A 23,944-nucleotide genomic window follows, 5' to 3' on the forward strand; every position below is an offset into this window, starting at 1 on the left:
AACCTGCATTTTTTAATCTAATTTGTGACCAAAATCAACCAATCCTGTGAGCTTCCCGATCACCAGTGTTTTGAACTGTGCATCTGATAGGTTAGCTATTTCTCGGTCACTCAGGTTAGTTATTTCTCGGTCACTCAAAAGGATGAGTTCTGGGGCACTGATTTGTTCTTCTATTTGAGCCATCACTCGCTCTTTTTTTTTTTTCCCCGGTCTGGTCGCTCCTGTTAGGGTGAGCGGTGGACCCTTAGGTGTTCACCAGGGCTGGGCACCCCAGTCGCTAGATTGTGACGTTGGGGGTGGGGGTGGGGGCGGGAAGGAACTATGGCGGCCGCCCCACTCTCCCGGGATCCCAGTCCCCTCCCTGGGATCCTGGGCTGCGTGCTCTGCCCTGGTTCACAATCGCAGCCTCACTGGGTCCGCCAGTTGCCGCTCGCATACTCAGGGTCCACCCGCTGCACACCCCAGATGGCCTACGGATGGCTCACACCCTCCCGGTTGCCTTAGGCGCCCAGCTCTCCCTGCACTCCACGCGCTGCGACCCACGCTTGTCTCCGCCCCTCCCACCGGTCCAGATGAACGGGTCTACTTCAACTTCTTGGCTGTCCGATTTCCATTCAGATAAATTCTCTGTCAGTTCTGGGTGTCATTCTGCCTCTAAATTGTTGTTGTTCTAATTTTGGTTGTGCGTGAAGGTACGGTGCGCCCACCTATGCCTCCATCTTGCCGGAAGTCTATTTTTTAATTTTTTAAAAAATATTTTATTTTTAGACAGAGTGGGAGGGAGGGAGAAAGGAAGGGAGAGAAACATCAGTGTGCGGCTGCCTCTTGCATGCCCCCCCACCCCGGCCCCCACCGAGAACCCAGCCTGCAGCCCAGGCGTGTGTCCTGACTGGGAATCGAGCCGGTGACCCCCCGGTTCACAGGCCACCGAGCCACAGCAGCTGGGGCTGTCTCTGCTTTGTGTGTGTGTGTGTGTGTGTGTGTGTGTTTTAAATTGGGTTGGCCAAAAAGGCCATTTGGTTTTTCCCGTGAAGTAAGAGACACCTTCCGTGCTCACCACTGACTTCCCTGACGGGGACACTGCGGGGGTCAGCTCCCTCCCATGAGGGGGGGCTGCTTGTTCTCCGTTCATGGATGTCTCCACCCGACCTCTCTGAGCTCCAACCGGCCTCCCCGGCCTCAGGGCGCCGACTGGACGGGGGGCCCTGCAGGATGTGGCCCCCGTAACCAGGCAACGGTGCCATCACCCCCAACCTGCCCCCAGAGTGCACAGGGTTGGGAGGGGCTGCACCTATTGGGAGATCAGAGCAGATGAGCCACTCCCCTACATGCGCTCCGGGCCCTGCGGCTCTCCGTCCCCCAGCTGGGAGAGCCCGGTCACCACCAGAGCAACGCTCTGACCGGACAGCGCAGTCCTGGTGTCCTCGTGTGGGCACCTATGGGCACCACCCGGCCCATTTAGGGCTCCAGGGCCATGGGGCTAAGTGACCATCAGCGGCCATGGTGACGGTGGGGGTGGTCCAGTCCAGAGGAAATGGGGTATCATCACTGAGTGGGATTGGGGGTCCCTCAGGCCTTTCCTTGCCCTGCCCCACCCGGTCGTGGACGCCGGTGGAAGACCAGGGCCACGGCGTGAGTCTTCCTTCCTCGGCCCCCCAACAGGAGGAGCCGGCCCCTCCCCAGGGTCGGGGCTCAGGTGGGCTGGGAGCATGCAGCTGGGAGTGGAGGAAGAGAAGGAAGAAGAGGAGGTGGCTCCCCGCGGGCACCAGTCTCGGGCCAGCGGCCGGAGGAGTAGTCTGTGGCTTCCGGCAGAATTTCTCCTCCTGCTCGGCCTCTCCGTCTCCCAGACTTGCACTCACTTTGCTTCTCCCCCCCCCCCCCCCGCCCCTGCCGTGCTGGCATCTGGTCACAACTTATCTCGTGGGGCACAGGACAGGGAGGAGGACAGGGAGATGACGAGGACAGACCCGCAGGGCGGGGGCCGGAATGCAGCCGACTGTCACGGAACGCAGGGCCCGAGAGACGCTGGGGGCCTCCCTTCAGGGACAAGGGCCGCGGCGGGAGGACAGCCGCGTGCGGTGCAGGTGGGCGCACCTGTGCTCTGGGGGTGCACGTGTGGGGGATGTGGGGGCAGGGACACAGCGGGGGGACCTCGTGGGTGCCTGTCCCTTCCTTGGCTGCACATCCCGGAGGGAGGTCCCCCTTGGTTGGCCTTGGTGCCCGTCTGTGGAGCTGCGCGGGCCCCGCCACCCTCTCCCCTTCGCCAGCTGTGCTGGGCCGTGGCCTCGCCAGGCAAGGCGCACTGCCGTCCGCCTCGGGGCTGTGAGGTCTGATCGCAGGACGCAGCCCCGACCCCACCGGGGACGGTCTCGATTCCCCAGACAGGTGCTGTGGCTACCCGGTGGGGCTGGTGCACAGGGCACCCCCTGGACGTGCGATGAGATGTCGCCTCCAGATGGGGGGGTCCCCTGGGCGGCCTCGACTGGCCGCAAGATTGAGCCCTCGAGGGTCGAGCACCCCCTCCAGCCCGTGGAGAAGGGAAGCCGGAGAAGTTCCCTGCACAGGACTCCCCACACCATCGCTGCCTTGGAGGTGGTGGCGGTGGCAGGGGGGCGCGGGGGCAAGCGAGAGGGGAGCCTTGGCCCTGGCCGGCCCCGTGGGGCCTGTGCCTCCCCGCAGAGCCCGCCAGGCTCCCCTGCTCCGGCCCAGCTCCCAGCCTGTTCTGGGGAGTCCATGGGGGACCCTGGCCCCGTCGGCACACAGGGGGCCGCGTCTCTGGCCGGGCTCCCCTTCCCCACCCCAGCACCATGAAGAGGACCCGGCTTGTTCTCCAGAAGGGCACGGGGCCGAGACAGGGGTGCCCCCGTGGCCAGACAGGTAGTGGGCGGGGGGTCGGCACAGAGCGTCAGTGGTCCTGGAGCAGCCAGGGGCTCCCCGAGCGTCCGCTGGGGCCCAGGTCGTCGAGCTGATGCAGGGCAGGGGCGAGGCCCCCCTCGAAGCGTCTGAAGAAGCTGGGCTCCCGGGGCTGCTGGCCGCGGGCTCTGAGAGGCAGAGGGACGAGGAGGCTGTTCTAGAATGCAGGGGGGGGGGCCAGGGCCTGGACCGGGTGGGGGGAGGACCCAGCCGGCCAGAAGGAGTGATGGGGGGGGGCAGGGGAAGTGGCAGGCAGGGACGGCTGTGAGCACTGGGGTGGGGACAGCCTAGTCCGGGCCCCCTGCTCCCTGGGCACCGGGAGCCTGGGGGTCCCCAAGATCACTGCGGCTATGGTGTGGGGACCCGAGGGGCCTCCATCTCTTGGGGCAGGTGGACACGGGCCCTGGGAGGTCAGGTCTCAGTAGGGGCTGGGGACCAGCAGGGTGTCCCCGTGCCAGCGGAGGGTGGGGAGCAGGCAGGTCTGGCACTTCACAGCCACCCCCGCCCTCCGTGTGGCCAGGGGTCTTCCAGGGCATCAGCGTGGCCTGGCTTCAGGGGCCCCGCTCTGAGGGAGGGGCAGGCGGGCCTACCGGGGGCTCAGGGCATAGGTCCCTCTGCGGTCCAGGCTGCGGCCGGAGCAGATGGCAAACCACAGGAAGGAGCTGAGCAGCATTGCGTACACCTGGGCGGGGGGCGGGGGCACCTGCACCACTGGCCTTCCCAGGAAGTGACCGGGGCCCTAGGGTGCCCGGCTATCCAGGGAAGGGGGGCGGGATGGCCCACCACCCCGGGCCCCGTCCCTGAGGCAGCCCGGCCCTCCCAGCGGGGCGGGGGCGGAAGGGGTGGCAGGGGGCGGGGAGGTACCATGGAGGCGAGGCCCACGCTGGCCAGGATGGAGATGACCTGTCCGTGCATCCTCAGGAAGCTCCGGATGCCCTGCAGGCAGTCCTGGGCGGAGGGCAGCGTGAAGGCTCCCGCCCGCCCGCTCCTCCCTGCCCCCCCAGGGGCCCGCCGAGTCCACCTCGGCCAGCCAGCACAGGACACAGCCCCTAGAGCCCCGGGCAGGCCCTGCAGCGTGGCCCGGCAGCCCCTCGGGAGAAGGGACCCAAATCGGCCCTCCGGGTGGTCCCTCTTCTCTCAGAGGGCAGCGCTGGGCCGACCGCTGACCAGGACACCGTCCCTGTCCCCACGCCTGGGGTGCGTCTGCAGAGAGACCACGCCGCACGGGAGGCCCTCCCTGGAGTGTACAGATGGGGCCCGAGGCCACCCCCTGGCTGGCGTGGGCCAGCCACCCCGCTCTCGCCCCCTCCCCAGCACACTGGGCCCTCCCCTGCCCGTGCCCACTCCCAGCAGGCAGCCCCGCCGGGGCTGAGGTGCCCTGCCGGCCACGTCCCTGCCTGGGCCTCTGCCACGTGCATCCTCCTGTCTGTCTCTTGGAGGGCGGCCAGGAGCCCGGGAGATAGGGGTGGCTTGTTTCCCGGCCTGCGGGGGAGGGGAGCCGGGCAGGCTGAGGTGGGGGGGGGCGCAGCTGGCCGGCAGGAGGAGGAGGGGGCCGCGAGCCCCTCTCTGGGCCTGAAGGAAGAAGGGGTTTCCTGCCTCTGGCCTCACTGGGACCGGAGCCTCCGGCGGCCGCGCGGGCACAGGCCGACCCCGAGGCGGGCAAGCTTCCTCTTTGGAGTGCCCTCCGGCCGGCTCCTTCGGGGGCCCACGGGGGCCCCCTGACCCCCCTCCCTGCACAGCGGACCACCTCTGACCTCTGCTCTGCGATCCCCGGCCCCGGCCTCCCCCAGCCCCGGCTCTTCTGGAGGCTTCCGAGGGCAGGGTCTCAGTGCTTGGCACCACGCCTGACCTCGGGGAGCCCGCAGACCGGCGCTGAAGGGAAGCTGTGGACGGAGTGCGGGGCCTGGCCTGTGTTGCACGCAGTAGGCTCACCAGCCCGGCCCCCCCTCCCTGCCGCCCCCCCCCCAATCACCTGCAGCCTTCCCCAGCCCTGCGCAGGCAGGCCTGCCAGCCCCAGCCCCTCCCCCTCACCTGCGAGGCACCCTCCGCTCCCAGACACAGGTCGGCCTCCGCGCCGCCCAGCAGGCCGGAAGGCGAGCTCTTCCCGCAGCACAGGAACTGCACGGGCGGACAGAGGGGGGAGCTGAGGCACGAGGGTCCAGCAGGGCTGGGGACCCCAAGAGCTCGGGGCCGGGGCTCAGGGGGATGCGGCTGCCTCTGTGGGCGGCCCCGCCTGCCCGGTGGGCTTCCCTGGGGAAGGGGGGCCCTCCTGCCCCGGGCGGGTCCTCGCTGATGCCGCGGCCCTCCTGCCGGTGGACCGAACCCCCGGCCGGTCTCACAGGCTCCGACCCCTGCAGTCAGCCGGGCCCTGTCAGAGCCGCACCATCAGCGGCCGGCAATCCTGAATCGGGTCTGGACAGTGGGCCTTTCACCTCACTCTGGACCCTGCAGGTCCGGTAGCGGCATCCCCAGGGCACAGGGAGGACGGAGGGGACAGTGTCCTTGTCCTCAGGGCAGTGACGGCCAGTGTCCTGCACACCCTGCTCAGCCCCTGACCCTGGCCGGCGGAGGGGGCTGTGGTGGGAGGCTGGCCGGCCCAGAGCCGCCAGGGAGGGGGCCCCGCCACACTCACCGTGTCCTGGATGGCCTGCAGCTCCTGTCGCCAGGCGCCAGGCGGGCTCCTCACCGCCCGGTCGTAGGCCAGGTCGTAGGTGTCCAACGCGGTGTCCTCCACCTGCCCAGCAGGGTCTCCGTGAGGCCGCCTCTGAGGGCGGCCCCGCCACACCGCTTAGGGCTGTCTGAGGGGCCTGCGTCCCCTTCCCCCAGCAGAGCCCCCCGAGGGCAGAGCCAGCTCCCCCGGGGGGGGGGGGGGGGCTGGTCACAGTGCTCCCTGGACTTCCACTGGCTGTGAATGCCGCCCCTGTGCCCCCACCCTCCACGGTGGTCCTGCAGGGTAAGCCAGAGACCGAAGCTCCTGTCTCCAGGAGCACGGAGGGCCGGCCGAGGACGGTGTCCGCCTGCGTCCGTCTCTGGACACGGACAGTGGGCAGGCAAAGCCGGGCCTGGGCGGAGACAGCCGGCAGGGCCGAGTGCCGGGCCTCAGCTCCTCAGTGGTGCTCGGGGGTTTCCCCGGCACTGTCTGGTGCGTTCCAGAAAGCCCCAGCAGCTGAGGAGGTCCCTGGCTGGGGCAGCTGGGGGCACCCAGGGCCAGCAAGGCCCCCGGGACAGAGGACGGAGGAGGCCGGCGGACGACAGGGGCCGGGCCGGCTTCACTCGGCGCCCTGACATCACCCAGACCTCACAGCCTCTGCCCACCGAGCACCCCCTTTCGTGCCTTTCCTCGTGCTCCCCCCCAAAACAGAATGCCCTCCTCTTCCAGTGGTTCTCTCAAACTGGAACCCTGCTTCCTTCAGGAAGGCTTCCAGGATTGCCTGGGGGCTGCTGGTCTCAGGCACGGGTGAGGCCTCTGTGCACTGCCCGGCCCCCAGTGCCTCCTTTCCCTCTCGGAGACCCCGAGCCCTCCATTGCCCCATCGCCGCCCTCACACCCCCGTGCCGCGCTCACAGCCAGGACACGCTGACGGTGCCCCAAGGGCTGGGGGTGAACGCAGGGCCCAGGCCTGCTCCGGCCACCGACACTCGCCCTCCAGAAGGGAAGGAGAGTGGCCGCACCCGCACCCGCACTCGGAAGACTCGGGGCAGCCGGCTGGCGGGCAGCGGGGGCTGTCCTGCCCGCCCAGCCTCCTCCAGAGCCGCTGCCCCAGCGGGAGCCAGATGGACTTCTGTCCCGACAGCGCTGCTGGCATCCGTTAGCTGCCCGTGAGACGTCCTTCTGCCAGTCCCCCCAGACCCGGCCCGCAGTTCCCTTCACACCGCTGGGGGGGCCACGCAGTGGGGGGAGCCCCAGGCTGGGGGGCCGGCCTCCCCCAGGGAAATGGGGGTGCCAACAGGGGCCCTGGTGGAGCTGGCCCGGGGTCAGGAGGGCAAGCGGCTGTGCCATCGCGGCCAGCAGGGACAACCGCTCTGGTTCTGTCCCCCTCCCCCCCTTGGGATGGTGCTCCCAGGGCCAGCGGTCATTACTCTGATGTCGTCAGGAGGGACGGCCCTCGCTGTGGCCGAGCTGCCAGCTCTGTCCCCCGTCCCCACGGCCCCAGAAGCAGGGTCACGGAGCAGACTTGGCGAGGCCACGCCCCCTGCCCAGGGCCTGCTAGAGCAGTGGGGGGGGTGGCACGCCGGGGCCTCGGAGGGGCCACGCCCTTCAAGCCCGTCTTCCAGAGCTCCAGGGGTGCCCCTGGCTGCACAAGTCTCCCCCTGGACCACACATCTGAGACACGCACACAGACCAGGTTCTCGGGGAGTCCACGGCCCCCCACTTCCAGGCCCAGAGCCAGGGGGGCGGCTCTGGGCTGTGCCCCCACCCCCGGTGTCTGCTGAACCCGCGTGGGTGGCTCTGGGGTGGCTCTGCAGACCCACGGGCACCTCTGGCCTGAGCCCCCGTGGGGTGGGACGATGCGGGAGGGGAGCAGCCTGGGGTGGCGGGGGCAGGGGGAGCTGTGAGGACATCCACCTCCCAGCACCCGGTGCACTTAATCCTCGAATGAATTATTAAGTGGAGCCTGGAGATTCATCTCCGCGGCCTCGTCTGGGGACAGGCGGGGGGTGATGGTGGCTCCCGCCTGTGGCCGGCGCATAATTAATTGTCTTCTCGCTCTGCATTCGCTGCACGGACACCCGGTCCCCACGCCGCTGGCCCTTGCCAGCTCTGGGGCGCCTGCCAGCGCCCCTCCCCCACCCCGCCGGGCTCCGCAGCCTGGCTTGCTCTGTCCTCTGGTTTCCTATCTGTAGGGGGGTCTGGGGTGAGCCATCGCGGCCCTGATTCAGGGTGGCTCAGGGGGGTCCCTGGGGAGAGGCATGGGGTGGGGAAAATGGGGGGCGGGGGCCTGCTAACTCAGGCTGTGGAGCCCCCCCAGAAGCACAGCTTGTGTGCTCACAGGGCCTGGAGCCAAGGGCCTGGCTGGGATCTGGCCCGGGGTGTCCGGAGGCTGAGGCCCCACCCACAACCCAGGGTGCCGGGCACAGGATGGGGCTGGGCCCGGTCCCCAACCACCGCCCTGGGCAAGCCCGGGACAGCTCAGCGGTCATGGGGCGCACGACAGAGGACGGAGGGCCCCAGGGAGCACTCCGCACGCACCATTTCACCCTGCCACCACGCAGCCCCCGTGGCGGGGTCTCCACGTGCCTCTCGACGCTGAGGGGAGAGGCCCCAGGAGGCGGCCCAGCACCCAGGCGCGCTGGACGGAGAGGCCGGCCCCGGACTCCCCAGCCAGGGCTCTGTCCCCCAGGCCGCGTGGGCCCGGACACTCACAGGGCCGCCTGGGAGGCAGATGGGGGCCTGGGGCCGGGCAGGGCCCCAAGCACTGACCCCTGAGGGCCAGCTGGAGGGTGGACCAGACCGGAACGATTTTGGGGGGTGGCGACGGGGGCGGGACGGAGAAGAGGCCCGGCTGGGAGCCGTCAGCCAGCACCCCTGCCCTGCCCCGAGCGGAGCCCGGCAGGCCGTGGCCTCCGGCCCCGGCCCCTGCAGCCCGGCGAGCCCTGGGCTGGCGCTGCAAACACCCAGGGTCAGAGCAGGGAGGGTGGAGGGTCTGCAGGACCCCCCCCGAGAGCCAGGCGGGCCCCCAGGGCACCCTGGGAGCTGTCCTGGCCAGGACCGCCCAGGCAGTGGCCCAGGCTGCCGCTGGGGGGCGGGGCAGGGTTGGGGAGCCGGAGGCCGAAACGCCTGGGCAGGGCGGCTGGCCTGCCCCGCTGAGGGCGGAGGCCGCCTTTGGGGGTTTCAAGCTCTTCCAAAATCCAGAGGAATATCCTCTGACTGATCTGGGCACAGGTGGGTGACCCCGAATGATGCCGGGGGTGGTGGGCAGTTTGGGGCAACACTGACTTGGGGCACAGGGCCCTGGACGGTGGGTACGTGGGTGGGGGCCCCTCCTGCCTGGCTCTGCCCAGGGGACCTCGTCCCCCTCTCGGCTGGTGTTCCTCCGCGTGCAGACTGAGCAGTGACCCCACGCTCCAAGGCCCGGCCACTCAGCCTCACCCACGGCCACTCAGCCTCACCCACGCCGGGAAGCACAGGAGGGAGGAAGGCCCGTGTCTGAGGGCGAGGAAAGACCAGAGAGGGTGGCCACGCCCCCCACAGCACACAGTACGGACCCCGCCCGAGAGCCAGCCTGCTCTCCCGGCTGCCCAGTGCCAGCCTCTCCGCCTGGGGGGTGGGGCGTGAGCAGCCGGACGCCCGGATGCACGGCCGAGGCCCAGGGGCCCCTGACGCACGGGGAAGGAACCACCGCTCGTCACCCAGCACCCGAGGGGGCTTGTGCAGGAGCAGAGTTCGCTGCGGCGGGGCCGGGCCTTGCCGAGCACACGGGGAAACTGAGGCCCAGCGGGAGGCAAGGGGACAGCTGAGGGCCGCCGGGAGCCAGGGCGGACAGGGCCCATGGCCTGGGCTCTCCTGTGTCTCCCTGGGCCCCAGGCGCCAGCCCAGAGCTGTCCCCGGGCTGCCGGGGGCGGGGGCGGTATCTCCCCTGGGTCTGGGCTCTCACAGGCGGAGAGTGGGGACCAAGCTCTGCCACCAGGGTCCGTCCATGGCTGGGAACCGGGGGGGCAGCCTGCCCCTTGCGCCCTCTCCCGGCTGCGGCCCCGAGGCCACGGGGCAGCTGGGCGGCAGGGCTGGGCGGCACCCAGCTCGGGGCCGAGCTCTGAAAGCTAACGTGGTCCCCGGGGGGTGGGGGGGGCCTTTGGGGACAGAGGCTGCGACCTGGCGACAGGGTGGGGCCTGGGGAGAAGCCTGACCTGTCAGGTGCTCCAGGCACAGGGCCTGGGGGCAGGCGTTGGCGCTGGCCCATCTTGCTCACTGCCCTGGCCTGGCTCCCACTGACCGGGGCCACCAGAGTCCCTTCCCGGAGCCCTGGGAGCCTCGTGGTCCCGCCCCAAGAGGCAAAGGGTCTTGGGGCTGGGGCTGGGCTGGGGCTGGGCTGGCGCCACACTCGGGCCCCTCGGGGACCCCCTGCCCCCCTCTCTGAGCCTTGTAGGCACCCTTGTCCTCTGCCCAGACTGGGTGGGCCTGGCCTTGCCCCCCCGCCCCTGGTCTGGCAGGGGTCAGCTTCACTTATGAAGGTGCCAGCCCTACCTCCGGGGCAGGCTCTCAGGTGCTGCTCGGGCCCCAAGTTCGGACAGAATTCCCAGAGGGCCGCCTGAGCCCCAGGGCTGTCCCAAGCTGTCCTGGGGGTGGGCGCCCAGCACAGACCCACAGCCTGCAGGCACCTAGCCTGCTCATGCGCACTCTCTAGGGGCTGTGGCCCCACATGGCTGAATTATCCAGGGGCCGGGGCCTCGGGGCCTCCCTCCCTTGGAGCTAGGAGGGAGCCTCCTCAGCCCTGAGCCTCCTGGGCGCCCTGCTGACATAGCAAGCCCCCAGAAGACGTTGGCTGAGTGGACGGATGGATGGACCCCTGCTGTGGGGACTCACGCCCACCACCACCTTGGGCATCCTCCCAGTCACCCCCAGCACGACCGTCCCTGGGAAAGAGCCCACGTTCAGGATGGAACCAGCAGGGCACCTCGCCCCGGCCACCTGCAGGCCCCGTCACCAGGCAGGTCGGGGTCCAGTGGGTGCCTCCTGGACACCCTGTCCACCTGGTCCTCCCGGCGGCCCCCCACAAGACATCTCTTCCTGTCTGGCCGTGCCCCGTACGCCAGGAGTACAGACCCCTGTAGTGAATCTTTGGGAATACCGACTCCCCCCAGATCCATCCCTCAGGCAGGCAGGGGCCTCCCTCCACCTGCCCCTCCCCTTCCTCAGCACCCTGGAGCCGTCTTCCTGGACAGGGGGAGGCCAGAATGGGGGGGGGGGGGCTCAGCTGGGGTGGTCCGAGGCCTCTACCAGCTTCCCCTCCTTCCTCCTATGGCGGCTGCCCCCTGCCCTCTGGTGCCTGTGTCCCCGCCCCACCCCCAGGCAGACAGTGTCCCTGCAGTGGTCCCCAAACACCCACCCACCTCTTCCCTAGTGACAGGGGTGCGGGGGGAAGCCTGGCCTGACTTTCTCATCGCCATCCGGGGCCCTCTGCTGCGGGACCGGGCAGGGGCACTCACCTGGGCGGGGGCGCTCACCTGGGTGGGGTTGCGCAGTCTCCAGAAGGCCACCTGGGCCAGGGCACAGAACGCCAGCGCGAAGCACAGGAAGCCCTGGGGAGAAGAGGGCGGTCAGCCCGCTGCCGGTGGCCGTGGCCGAGGACCCCCGGCCTGGCCCCCCGCGGCCCGGGTGGGGACCTGGGGCGGCGGGCACACGCGTCCCCACCCCTTCCTTTCGGCGCTTTCTGGGAAGCTTTCCGCCATGGCTGGCTTTCCTTCCGAGGGCCTGCTCCTGGGGGTGGCAACCCCTCGCCCCAGGGAGGGAGGAGTCCCCGGCACGGAGACCCCCCTGCTCACGGGGACTGCTGCTGGGAGGGACACTGACCTTGGTGGGGGGGGAGGGGGCGCCAGGCAGAGCCCTCTGTGGGCCTGGGACCAGGGTCTGGGAGAGCCTGCCCCACTCAGGTGGCCCAGGCGCACTGGGCAGGGACAGCTGGCTTTTGTTCTTGAAAACTACAGCTTGGCTCCTGGGGGGCTGCAGCCCTCCTCCCTGGGAGCCCAGGTTCTGGCCTGGAGAGCTCAGGCCAGGGGAGACATACCCAGATGGTGTGACCACCGCCCGCCGCCTCAAGCCCCCTCCTTTCCTCACACCCTGCTCCTCCAGTGGCCCAAGGGTGCCGGTCGCCTCATGTGTGCACAGCCTGGACCTGCACTGGAGGGCCCAGGTGGTCCCTGGAGAGCACAGCCTGGCCCCAGCCCCTCACGGTGCCCTCTCCCTGGGTCCGAGCTCTGGGCTTGCAGAACCAGCTGAGCACAGTGGGCCCCTTCCCTGAAAAAGGAACTCACACCCCAGTGTTCTTCCCAGGCAGGGTCAAAGGGTCACTGCCACCTCAGAGCCCAGCTTGGTTCCCCAAGCCACTGACCGCACACGCCAGGGTCTGCGGGGCGTCTGCAGGCCCGCAGCCACAGTACGGAGCTTGCCCCCCACCCTCGGCGAGGGCGCCCTGAGTGTGCCACTCCCTTCCTCCCCCTTCTGGGGCTGCAAACACCCCCAGACGTCCCATAGCCTGGGCCGGGCTTCGAGCTCGCCCAGACTGATGGAGAGGTGCCCGCTGGCGCGGAGGGACACACCGACACTGGCCAGACCAGGCGGGAATGAAGAAATAGTCCGTGCGTGTGTTGAGAGGGCGTGGCTCTGTGAGAAAGTGGACCACCCCCCAGCCCCCTCGCTCGGGTGTGGGCGCAGCCGCCTGCCCGGGAGTCTGCAGGCCTCAGTCTCAGGACGTCCTTGAAGGTGCCTCCTCCTTCCTCTCCGGCCTTCCCCTCCCCCTCCTCTCCCTCCTCCCCCCGGCTGGCCGAGGGCCACCTTCCCATCTGGAAGCCATCGCTCAAGGCTGCCTCCCAGGCTGGGGCCCTGAGCCAGCTCAGGGGACCCGCATGCTCCAGAAACCGTCCCACTCCTAGGAGAGAGCACGGCCCCCGCCTCCGCCCGCTGGCCCACCCACCACCCTGCAGAGGGCGTCCTGGGGAGGGGGAGGGCAGACCCACCCATGCCCCCAGGCCTCTGCCCGCTGGGCACCGGCCCTGGTGTGGCCCGGCCCAACCCCAGCGCTCTTCCCCGTCCTCATTCCAAGCAAAAATACGTAAATAAAGCGCCACGGCCTCCTTGGGCCACCCTGGCAAGCGCTGCGCCTCTCATTTCCTGTTCTAGGGGCCGGAGGGGGTGGGGGCAGGAAGTGGGGAGCATCCCGCGCCGGTCCCACCGGGAGCCATCTCCAGCCCCTTCCCATGCGTTCACGCACACGCATATGCATGCACGCACGCACGCAGACGTGCCAGCTGCGGCACGTGCACGCACGCGCTCGGCGCGCAGGTGTCTGGGAGCCAGGTTGCGCGACCTCCCCCGGTCAGGGCCCAGGGCTGGGCAGGGGTCAGGGGGCGCTGGGGGCGGCCCTGGTGCCTGGCTGGGCCAAGAACAGGCCTGAGCTCGCGAGACCAGACGAGCCGGGGACACAGAGGAGGCGACCTCGTTGGCCGCCTTCAGCCAGCACCACGGCGCCCCCTGGCGGCCGCCGCTGCAGCTGCCCCGCCCCCCACGCCCAGGGCGCCGGCCTCTCCTGGACCCCTGGCCAGGCCCCGCTGGCCGGCCCCCTGTCCTAATGCCCGCCCCCTTGTCGGGCCCCACAGCTGCAGGCTCTCCCCTGGGGGGGGGGGGGGGACCGTCTTCTTTCTGCCCCATCGGCTTCCCTCCCTCCACCATGCGGGCCAGCGATTTTCAGCCTTGTTCATCTCGCAGCACACAATGACTAAAATTCTGCCCCAAATATACTTTTTGTCCCTCTGACAAAAAAAAAAAAATAGGTATACTTGTGCTTTATTCCCACTGCACAGTATTTTATTCGCCAACCCAGGGCACGGGCGGTCCGGGCCGCTGCCTGTCTCTAGGGCTCTGGGGCTCGCCCTGTGCCGCGGCGGGTGAGGGTGGCTGCCCCGGGCGCAGGGCGCAGCCGCAGCGGAAGGACCCCGGGCTGCCCCGTGCCGCCGGCGGGGTCCCGCTTAGGGCTGAGCTGCCCGAGCCCGGCCTCCCCCAGGGGCACACCGAGGGCTGGCTGGCCTGGGGCCGCTGCTCCGGGAGGTGGCCCTATCCCCGCCCTTGGGGCCAGTTACAACCAGGAGACACTCCGCAAATACTGGGTGACACAGGCTGGCCCGAGAACCCTGGCCATCCCGGGGCTCAGCGGCCGCCTGGAGAAGCACAGCCCTCCCAACGCCCCACAAGAACTTCCAGGGGTCTCTGGCCCTGGGGCTGGGGGCACCAAAGAGGGGCCTCCAGGCTGGGACGGAGGGAGGGGGACCAGACTCCGCACATCCGAAGGGCCAAGTATGTGCCCCGGGGGTAGCTGGGGGTGCAGGTAGGAGCACAGGGCCCCGTTCAAGTGAGAGGGCAGGGCTGGCGCCGGCAGCAACAACACGAGGCGGAGGGGACCTGGGGGCCCATGTGGAGGAGCTGGTATGGGGACAACGTGAGGCCACTGCTGCGGGCCATCAGGGGCGTGTGGGGCCCCCTCCCGCAGCTGCAAGGGACGGCGTGGAGCTCAGGAGGACAGGGACTGTAGCCGGCCTGGAGCGCCCAGACTGCGGGGCTGGGGGTGGTGGGCGGAGGGGCCTCTCCCCGCCTCTCCCTCTGATAGTCACATGAAACGAAATTCACTGGAAATCCCAGCCGGGCCTCCAAGGTAACAGAACCCGAGCCTCCCTGGGCCTTTGGCCTCTCCCTATCCCTCCGAGGATGAGGAGGGTGTAAGGACGGTGCAGTGAAGTAGGGCCTGGGGGCGGGGCCCCGGCTGGCCCACACCCCTCTGTCGGTGTTTTCCGTCTGGACACGGCAGGGGGAGGTCCGCAGCCCCACCAGTCCGGAGTGCAGACAGGTGTGCTGGGGCAGCGGGGGGCGTGAGCACTCACCGCGGCCATGAGGCGTCGGGCCTCCCGCACGGCGGCCGCGGCGCTCAGCACGGCCCCCAGGCCGAGGAGCCCGGCCAGGCTGATCCCCGTGAGGAAGGCTGCGTGGGGTGAGAGAGGAGGAGGGTTAGGGGTGCCCGGGCCAGGGGTCCCCCAGTGCGGAGCCTGGGTCTGAGGTCCACCCGAAGTAGGGGGTGTGTGCTGGACTTCTGGGAGCTCCAACTGGGCCCCGCCTCCCCATCAGGACGGGATGTGCCTCCCATCCCCCCACGCCCCCCGCCCTGCCGCCCTGCCGCCCTGCGCTGGCACGCTCAGAGGGGCCTCTGCTTCCTGCCTGCCTGCCTGCCGGGGCTATCTTTGAGGCCGCTTCCAGCCCCCTCCCCTGCCCTGGTGACAGCTGGCCGAGTGGGGCTGTCATCTTATCGGACCAGACCCAGGCTTCCTGCACCGGGGAGGCTGGGGCTCACGTCAAGGTTGGAAGGTGGGGCCCGGGGGGCACGAGGCCTGGGGCTGGGACCACCACCCAGCCCAGGGTGCTCAGTTTCCCGGCACCCATCCGCCCGGCTGCTTTCACCCAAGGTTCAAGGCCCTGGAGGGACACCGCCGTCCCTCCCGGCTGCTGCAGGACTCTCCCCGGCCGAGCCCCTCCCTGTAGGAACATCCCCTCCAGGACGCGGAGCCCAGGGTCTGGATGCCACCTGTCGCACTGCCCTCGGGTTCCCGGGAAGGGGCTGCCGACCCCAGGCTCTGTGCGGCGGGACCCTCTGCCCCTGACTCCGAGGCCTGTCTCTGTCTGGCTCCACCCCCCGGGGACCTCCCCGGCCTCCTTGGCCCCTGAAGCCCCGCCTCCCGACAGTGGCCGCCCAGGGTCTCACTTACCCCAGCGGTGCAGGGCCTGGTAGGGGGACCCCTCTGGAGAAACACGCTGGAGGACGGCAAAGTGGGCTCCGAAGCGGGCGAGAGCCGCCACGGCGGCCAGGAGGAGGCCCAGCAGCTGGCGGGGCAGAGCCAGGGTGCAGGGCGGGGCTGGCGCACGCCCAGCCCAGGGGTGCCCCCGGCCTCCCTCCAGCTTCCCTGTCTCACCCAAGACAGCCCCCGCTTCGGGTGTGTCTGCAGGGTGGTCCCAGGGAGGCCTTTGCCCCGGACACCCCCCAGCACACACAGGGTGTCAGACACCCTGACGCTCAGGCACAAACACCCTGCCACTCACACACACACACATGAATGTGCTCATGCTGCCCCACCCCCAAAGACACCCCCACTGCCCAGTGTCTCCGGGAGCCAGGGACCAGGGACTGCCCTGCTGAACAGGGAGTGGGCCAGTCCCAGCCCCGGCAGCTGCATCCCCCACCCCTGCGAGAGCGCCCAGCACCCCCCCACCCCGGGGCATCGCTGTGCCAACCCCCTTCACCAGCCCCCTGGGGCCTCGTCCAGGCCTGCTGTCTGGCGGGAGGGCAGCCGCCCCAACAGGTGCCCTAGGGCACCCACCGCCAGGGACCCCAGATGCATGTCTGTGGGGACAGCAGGGCTGGTGTGTGGGGGGGGGACCGCTGGGCTGCAGGCCCAGTCAGTCACGCGGCTGCCACCCCTCTCCCCTGGCACCCCACCCCCACCCCTTCCCACCCCACCTGCCCGTTACCAGGACAAAGAAGCTGGTGACCAGCATCTGGCATTTGGCCACCCTGACTCGACTCCACGGGCCCATGGTGGTCTCCCTTCCTCCGCTTTCTTCTGCTCCCCTGCCTCCCCTCCCCTCCTGCTGTGGTTTCCAGCCGGACGGGGGCCTCAGACCGCAGCTGCCCGCCCAGGAGGTGAACTGCACCCGCCCATCTGCCTGTCAACACGCCCTGAGAACCGAGCGGCGGGGCGCCCAGGAAGAAGGGCGGGCTGGAGGGGGAGGGGCGGCGGGGCCAGCTCCTGCAGCCCCTGCTGCCCCAGCCCCGGCCCGAGACGCCAGGACATTCACGGACGTCTGAGGCCCGTCCCAGAGCAGCACCGCCTTGTTCCTGGGGTGGCCGCAGAAGACACCTTGGGAGGAGGTGGGTGAGTAGCAGAAGGCAGCTGTGTAGGGGGTGAGCTCCCCGTCTGGGGAGTGTGCAAGCAGAGGCTAGCTCCCTGGTGAGTGCTGCCCAGGGCCTTAATCCCGGGAGGAGTCTGGGAGGCAGGTCTAATCGGAACCTCATTCTTGGAGCACGTCTTATGTAACACCGTTAGAAATGTCCTGTGACAACTCACTTTTTGGGAAGGTAGCTTGGTTTTCGATGCTTCAGCGGCACCGATGAGGAATGTGGAGCCCCGCCATCTCGGGGGCCCGGGGAGGGGGCTCCGACAGAGCCCAGGGGAGAGGCCGGGCCACCGACTCAAGTGCGCGCAGGTCGTGCTGAATGGGACACTGGGGGGCCAGTGTGGGTCCCAGGGGACCCCTGGCGAACCTGGCGTCTGGGTCCGGTCCTGGCCGGTTTGCACCTTGGGGGCCACTGCCTGCGGGGTGGGGCCACCCGTGAATGACTCCCCTGCCCAGCTAGAGTTGCTTCCATTCTGTGTCTTGTAATGTGGGGGGCTCCTGGTTCTGGGGGGACACAAGGGGATCCCCAATGCCGCCAGCCTGTGGAGCGCAGGTGTGTGGCCCAGGCTGGGGTGCAGGTGTGACCAGGGGGGTGCCTAAGGGCGTGGGCCGTGGGGCTGGGCAGCCTAACACCCTCCCCCAGAGACCGGCCACTCTCGCTGTGTCGGCTTCACTCCTCCGGCGTGGGGGAGAGGCCGCGCGGTCACACTGCATGCGGCCAGCTCGCCAGGCACCTCTGCGCTGAGTGTGGAGAAAAGCATTGGGAGTGGGCGCCCCAGGCCTGGGGTCCTGCCCCGCCCCTGCCGAGCACCTCCTGGGTGCCCGGCACCTCCCAAGGAGGCCCTCCAGTGGCACCCAGGCCTTCCGTGGCCACGCACTGCGAGAAGGCTCTCCCAGGGACGGACTGCGTGGGGACGGAGCAGGCCTCCGGCCACAGCCCCGTTTCCCAGCGCCCGCTGGCTGGGGGGGGGGGGGGGGGTGGCAGCTGGCAGACTTCAGGCTCCACCACGTCCACCCGTGAGCCCTCCGCCCCTCAGATGAGCCACACCCTCCCTCCCCAGCACTCCGCTGCGAGAGGAAGTGGCACCGAAGAAAGCCACTGGCCCCCCCCAGCTCTGGGCCACTCACCCCTCCCCTCTGGGCCCCTGGGGTGGCCACCCACTTCCAGGGCACCCTGTGGGACCGAGGAGGGACCCTGCGCAGCAGCTGCAGCCCCAAGGGGCGGGCCCACGGGGACTGGCCGCCCCACCCCCACGGCCCGGTCCTCAGGGTCAGGCCTCACCACACACGGGTGGAGGCTGCCTCCTGCCCGCATTGCCAGGGAGACGCGGGGCTGTGATCTGTGTGCCTGGGAGTGCACACGCCTGTGTGCACACGTGTGTGACATGTGCACACATGTTCATGTGTCCACACATGTGTGGTGTGTGTGCATGACTGCATGTGCACACACATGTGTTTGGTTGTTTGGCACATGTGTGCCTGCATGTGCACATGTGCCTGTGCTTGCATTCGTGTGCCAATGTGTACATGCTTCTGTGTGTGCGATTGCATGCCGGTGTGTGTGTGCACATGCACACATGCAGGTGCACGTGTGTTCACATGCATGTGCGAGTGTGTCTGTGTGCGCACCTCTGAGTGGGGGTGTGTGCGCACCTGTGTGTGTGTAGCGTGCTATTTGCCATTCGGGGACCTCCTCGCCCCCTCGTTCTCCCCCTCGGCTGAGCTGGGTCATTGGAAACTGTTTTGTCGCCTGCCCTCCCAGTGGCCAGGACTGGGGCCACTGAGTAGTAAAACTGCCACGTTGGGCTACAACCCCCAGGTACCTGTGCAGGAGAGTCGCAGGGGCTGCGTGCAGCACCCCTGTTGGGGGGGAGCCCGGCCCCCCTGAGCGGGGCTGTGCACAGCCACCTCCTCCACTGGGGGCGCTGGATGGACAGATGACTCCCGACGGCACGCCTCAGTCAGGTGAGGTGGCCGGTCTCCCAGGGGCAGGCCATGCGGAGAGCACGTGGTGGGGTCCTCCCCGACACCCACGCCCCCAGGCTACGGAGACCCCAGCAGAGGACAGCCGCAACCACCAGTCAGGCCTCCCCCACACTGTCCGAGTCCCCACAACGAGGAAAGTCTGAGAAGCCGTCCCCGCCGAGAGCAGCCTAGGGGGGCCGGGGGGCTGAGTGTGACTTGGGGGGGAGCCCTGGATGGGTCCTGGGCGGAAAAGGAGGAGGGGAGAAGCGAGGAGACTGCACGGGGCGTGGCCGTGGCGGGCAGTGGCAGGCCCGCGTGGACCGGTTTGCTGTGACGAGTGCCTGTGCCCACGTCCGACGTCAGCGGGGGGCCTGGGGTGCACGGCACCGAGAGCCCACTGTGCTGTCTTTGCAACTTTTCCGTCACCCTAAATCTGCCCGACGTACATTGTACTTGAGAAGTCAGCGGCATCCACCACCCCAGTCTCGTGGCACCGAGGGGGGCGGGCGCCGCGAGCCGGCCCTGCCCCGCTGCTCACCGGCGGGTGAGCTCTGGGCTCTGAGCTCACCTGCCCCCACCCCAGTGCCTGCTCACCCACCAAGTTGTCTGCACATCCAGGGATGTCACCCGCCCACCTGCTCAGCTGCCCACCCGCCCACGTGCCCACCCACCTACCTGCTCAGTTACCCACCTGCCTGACTGCCCACCGCTCAGCTGCCCGACTGCCCACTGCTCAGCTGCCCGCCTGTTTCCTTGCCCGCCCACCTGTAACCCGCTCGTCTTCTCTCAGTTTCCGTCCTCGCGACTCTCCGCTCGCTGCCGCGCTCTCTCCCTGCCGCCCGAGCTCCCCGGCAGCAGCCTTGGGAATCCCGGTGGGGGGCGGAGTGGGCGCCCGGCAGCACCTCCTTGTCCCTGGGCAGCTACCTCCCGGGGCCAGGAGGGGGCAGCCTCCACCCTCCAGACCTCACCCAGAGGGAAGGAGCCCTTCTTCCCGGCAGCAGAGACCGCCCGGGGCCGAGGGCTGCTGGAGCCAGGGTGTCTCCCGCTCCCGACCCCGAGGGCAGGGACCAGACCCCGCCCCTCCCGCCGGGGGAGGCCACAGGTCAGCGCCGCGGTGTCCTGGGGCGCCTTGAGTGCATCATCACCTGTGCACCAGGCTCTGCCGCGCGCCCCTCCCTCCCCGAGCCCAGGCCGCCACTGACCCTGCAGGAGTGAGGGCACCACCACTGCGGCCCGGTGCTCGCTGAGCTGGGGGAGAGGCTCGGAGACACCGGCCCCGGGTGACCAGCGCGGCCCCAGGACAGCCTGGCCAGCGCCCTCCCTTGCTCTGCGGAGAAGGTGCTGGGTGTGACCGTAGTCCTTGACTTTCCCTCCCCTCCTGTGCTGTCCCCCCCCCCCCACCGGTGTCAGTGAGGCCCCACCAGTCCACCCCCTGTCGCGGCCCTCGCCTGCCGCCCGGGGAGCGGGGCCAGGAGGGAAGGGCCCAGCCGCACCCGGAGCGGGAGGCCGGGGACGTGCCCTCGCTTGCAGGGCTCCGCCGGGCGCGCTAGGTGGAGCGCGGCTGGGCTTTGTCTCTCCCCGGGAGTCGCGTCCGGAGGCGCAGGTGCGCCCGGGGCGGTGTCCGCCGCCAGCCCGGGAATCCTCCAGGAGGGCGCATCCTCGGAGACGGAGGGAGGCAGCGCAGCCTGGGCTGGGAGGGGGGCCACGGGGGGGGGGGTGGGCAGCTAATGGCGGCGGGTCTCCCTTCGGGGCGCTGAGAATGTTCTGGAACCGGACGGCGGTGGCAGTCCACCGACCTGAGGGCCTCACACCTGTGTGCTTTAGCCCTCACCGAGGGTGTTTGTTGATTGCAGAGAGAGAGGAAGCGGGGCGGGAAGGGACATTGATGTGAGAGAGAAACAGTCATCGGCTGCCTCCTGGACGCTCCCCGACTGGGGATCGAACCCGCAACCCTTCCGTGTACGGGACAACGCTCCAACCCACTGAACCGCCTGGCCAGGGTGACCTGAGCACTTGAAAAGAGTGAATTCTGTGGTGTGTGAATTGTCTCAATAAAGCTGTTCTTTTGGTTGAAAGAGAGAGAGAGAGATGCCCACGCCCGCCCAGGGGCGGAGGGCGCCCCTGGTGGGCTCCCTCGCCCTCCCCTTAGGCCACAGTGGAAGCATTTCCTGGACTCACGCCCCTGCCCAGCTCCTGGCGGGCGCGGGCCAGGTGCCAGGTGGGAGCCTTGAAGGTGGAAGCGAGGCCGAGGCATCTTTTTATGCTCCAGGTGCTGTTCGGCCCACCGGGGCTCACCTGGCAACCCCAGGCCCCGTGGTCCCGCACCCAGCACCCAGCAGACCGTGCGCCTGCTGCGAGGCAGCCCTGTGGACCCTGCTGCTGTGACGGACGCGGGTGGCACAGTCCTCCCTGCCCGTCCAGTTGGGAGCCCGCTGTCTCCCTGGCTGCTGTCTCCCTGGCTGCGGTCTCCCCGACGCCTCCTGGCTCCCGAGCTCAGCGGGGCGCCTGTCCTCGCCTCTGCCTCCACCCGCAGCCTCCAGCCGGCACGGGGTCCCCGGGCCTCTCAGCGCCCATGACACTGTCTCTCCTGGTGTCTGTGTCACTGACTGAGGTGCCATTTCTCAGGCTTCTGCGGACTCCGCCCACCCGGCCCCTGGCTGAGATATTGGGGTCCCCCAGGGACAGAGGCGGGAACCTTTCTTCTTTCCCTCCCTGCTCTGGCTGCTGTGGCCACCCCGTCCACTCCGGTGCACATGAGCATCAGTGGATGCGGGGGCACTGCTGTCCCGCCCCCGCCCCTGGGGGCTGACAAACCGAGGGTCCCTCTGTGAGCGGGACCGTCCCGTGCTGGTCCTTCCGAGCACCAAGTCTAGCGTCTCCCGTCTCCCTCCCTCCCCTCCCGGTCCGCCCAGGGATCTGCAGCCGCCCCAGTCTCCCCAGTGTCTGGGACCCACCCCTCAGCCTCAGGAGGCCTCGGCGCTGGGCCTGGAAACAAACCCTCGAGGTGTGGGGGTGCTGTGGGAGAACCAGCTGGCCCGGCCCGGCCCGTGTCAGGCCCCTCCCGGCTCCCTCCCTCCCTCACAACCCGTGGTCCAAAGCCCGGAACAAACGCTCCCCCCGGGCCGTGTTTTCTAGGCGCTCTCCACGGCAGGAGGCGGTGGGGAGCTTGTGCCCAGACAGGGTGCCCTGCGGGTGGACTTGGAGCCCTTGGTTAAATTAAAGCTGTGCCTGGCGGGGTCCTCGGGGGTGGGGGGGGTCAGCGTTCGCCCTTCGTCATTTATATTTTGTGGGGAGGAACTCGGAGACCGTGTAACTGTCCCGTCCCCCCGCAACAGCAGGCCCACCTGGGCAGCCTCAGCCGGTGATCGCTCTTACATCGGTGGTGACCACCACCCGCCCCCCGCCGGCCACAGTTCTGCCTTCCGAGGGGGCTCACCGCGGCCACCGTGCCCCCGACCACCCCCTGAGTGCGAAGGTACAGGCGCCGACAATCCGTGTGTGGTCAGCCACACGTCATCCTGAGAGGCCTGGTGACATCTCCTGCCCTGTCCAGCCCGGGACATGACTCATCCACCCCCTGGTCCAGGATCCCTCCCTGTTAGTCACCTGGTGGCCGCCTCGCTTATCAGATCCGTGGGCCCCGCATCCCCGAGCTTGTGCTCCAGGGTCCCTTCCTCTCAACCCGGCCCAGCCACGGCTCCGCCCCCCGCCTCCCTCCAGGGGGGCCATTCGCAGCATCCCCCCCACCCAGTATCCATGGAGAGCCTCTCTCCGCTGAGCCTCCGGGTTCCCGCTGTCCCAGCAGACGTCACTGCGGGTCCTCGCCGTCAACCCCCTTCGCTGGAGAACCACCTGCCCCCGTGTCCGAGGTCAAAAGCCCCAGAGCGCGGGAGCGGGCATGCCGAGCATTCCTCAGCCCGGCTCCGGCTTATCGGAGGGCGGACGGGCCCCGCGGCGCTGTCCCGGCGCCCGCGGCGGTCGCCGCGCTGCGGCCCTTCACGTAGAGGCCTTATCGTCCCGGCACATCACGAGACGCGGGGGCGAGCCCGGGGAGACGAGATATCCCGGCGGTGGGGCGGGGCGGGGCAGGGGGTGCACACCCACATTCCTCGAGCGGCAGCGCTCGGTCCCAGTGGTGCCGAATTCCGCTTGGTGGTCGCCGTCGGCCTCTCACTGTGTGCGCCTACCTCCCGAGCGAGACTTCGCGTGGGTACGCGCGTCCAGGAGGAGGCACAGCAGGGAGGGGGTTCGGTGCCGCCGGGGTCTCGGGCGTCCTCGGGGGTCGTGGAACGTGCCTTCCCCCCGATAAGGGGGCCCGACCCGTCCACAGTTATCAGCTGGCGTTGTGCTGCTAAAGAGCCTTATCTCCTGCGCTCTTGGGACGAGTGAATAAATGCATCACAACAGGCTGGGGTCTGTGCTGCCGCCTTATTCTGAGTCTAACATTCCAGACACCGCTGGCACGGAGCCCCTGCTAGTTGGTTTTGGCGTTGTTTTGAGAAATGCTCCTCGTTTTTCGAGCGGCTTGCTGACGTTCTGAGGCATCGGGGTGCCCCGGGTTCATCCTGCGACGCCCCCCCCAGCCCCACCTGGGAACCGGCCGAGGTTCCCGGAGCTCTGGCTGCTGTTCGCGGGAGGCGGTACGTAGCAGCCAAGATCTGGGCGCCTGGCATGCTCCCTGCCTGTCGGTCCATCCGGCTGTCTGTCTTACACACAGCGGCGGCTCTGTCAGACTCTCCCCATCAGAAGCCGTGATCTCCCGGCCACCCCCTGACTGCAGCCCGGCATCACCAGGCGTGTTCAGGGTGTCGCCCGTCCCATCTCAGGCACCGGTTCCGCTGCCCACCAGACAGCTGGCTGCCACCACCCTCTGCGCGCACACACACACACACACACACACACACACACGGAGCTGTCCCCTCCTGCGTGGGACCGTCCCCCAACCCACTGGTGCCTCCTCGGGCCCGCCGGGCCCTCTTCCCCTGCTGCCCCCCACACCCCAGCCTCTTTCTCTTAGAACCCAGCTGTCTCAAAGGAAGGAACCCGACAGCATGTTTTACGAAATAAAACAAAAGGGAAGGGAAGGTGCGACCCTCCCCTGGCTCTGACCGGCCCGGTGCCTGGGACCAGACTCGGCCACAGCCCCTCAGGGGACACACAGACCCCGGGTGCCGGCTCGAGGAGGGAGCCACCACGGCCCGGCACTCATGGGACATCGGAGGCAGAATGACAGGGACAGGCGGGCCAGGGGTCCAAGGCGCCCCGAGAGATGCTCAGAGACCCGGGGCGGCGTCAGCAGGAAGAACGGGGGAGCAGAGGCCCAGCCGGGGCCCCAGGGGAGGTGTCGGGGTGGCGAGGGGGGCGGTTCAGCACAGACCGAGCGGGCCACGGCTCGTGGGCGCATCGCTGGGGCGGGCTC

The 23,944-nt window shown here is 69.2% G+C and overlaps 1 protein-coding gene across 3 annotated transcripts; it reads right to left on the reverse strand.

Moving 5' to 3' along the window:
• Window positions 1–1,746: 1,746 nt before the first annotated feature.
• On the reverse strand, window positions 1,747–16,740 carry TSPAN32 (tetraspanin 32). 3 transcript variants are annotated; one of them, XM_036029857.1, is made up of 9 exons: window positions 16,492–16,740; window positions 15,375–15,489; window positions 14,499–14,596; window positions 11,076–11,150; window positions 5,546–5,647; window positions 4,945–5,031; window positions 3,778–3,861; window positions 3,504–3,595; window positions 1,747–3,041 (listed from the first exon to the last, which is right to left on the reverse strand). In XM_036029857.1, the coding sequence occupies exons 1-9, from the start codon at window positions 16,676–16,678 to the stop codon at window positions 2,040–2,042; spliced, it is 1,842 nt and encodes a 613-aa protein (XP_035885750.1). In that variant the 5' UTR covers window positions 16,679–16,740; the 3' UTR covers window positions 1,747–2,039. The 3 variants fall into 3 exon arrangements, with proteins under 3 accessions (XP_035885750.1, XP_028370942.1, XP_035885751.1); XM_028515141.2 differs by lacking the exon at window positions 16,492–16,740 and adding an exon at window positions 16,135–16,290 and having other exon boundaries at window positions 2,828–3,041; XM_036029858.1 differs by lacking the exons at window positions 4,945–5,031; window positions 16,492–16,740 and adding an exon at window positions 16,135–16,320 and having other exon boundaries at window positions 2,828–3,041.
• Window positions 16,741–23,944: the final 7,204 nt, after the last annotated feature.

The sequence above is a fragment of the Phyllostomus discolor genome, chromosome 6 (assembly GCF_004126475.2).
Source record: "Phyllostomus discolor isolate MPI-MPIP mPhyDis1 chromosome 6, mPhyDis1.pri.v3, whole genome shotgun sequence".
Taxonomy (NCBI): domain Eukaryota; kingdom Metazoa; phylum Chordata; class Mammalia; order Chiroptera; family Phyllostomidae; genus Phyllostomus; species Phyllostomus discolor.

What these genes read in the sequence shown, in the direction of transcription:
- TSPAN32 (XM_036029857.1), bottom strand. Translation starts at nt 16,678, where the DNA reads ATGAGGTTCCGATTAGACCTGCCTCCCAGACTCCTCCCGGGATTAAGG. An exon ending in GAGCGGAGGGTGCCTCGCAG is followed by an intron (nt 3,862 to 4,944) that starts GTGAGGGGGAGG and finishes CCCTCCGCCCAG; the next exon opens with GACTGCCTGCAGGGCATCCG. An exon ending in ACCTATGCCCTGAGCCCCCG is followed by an intron (nt 3,042 to 3,503) that starts GTAGGCCCGCCT and finishes TCTGCCTCTCAG; the next exon opens with AGCCCGCGGCCAGCAGCCCC.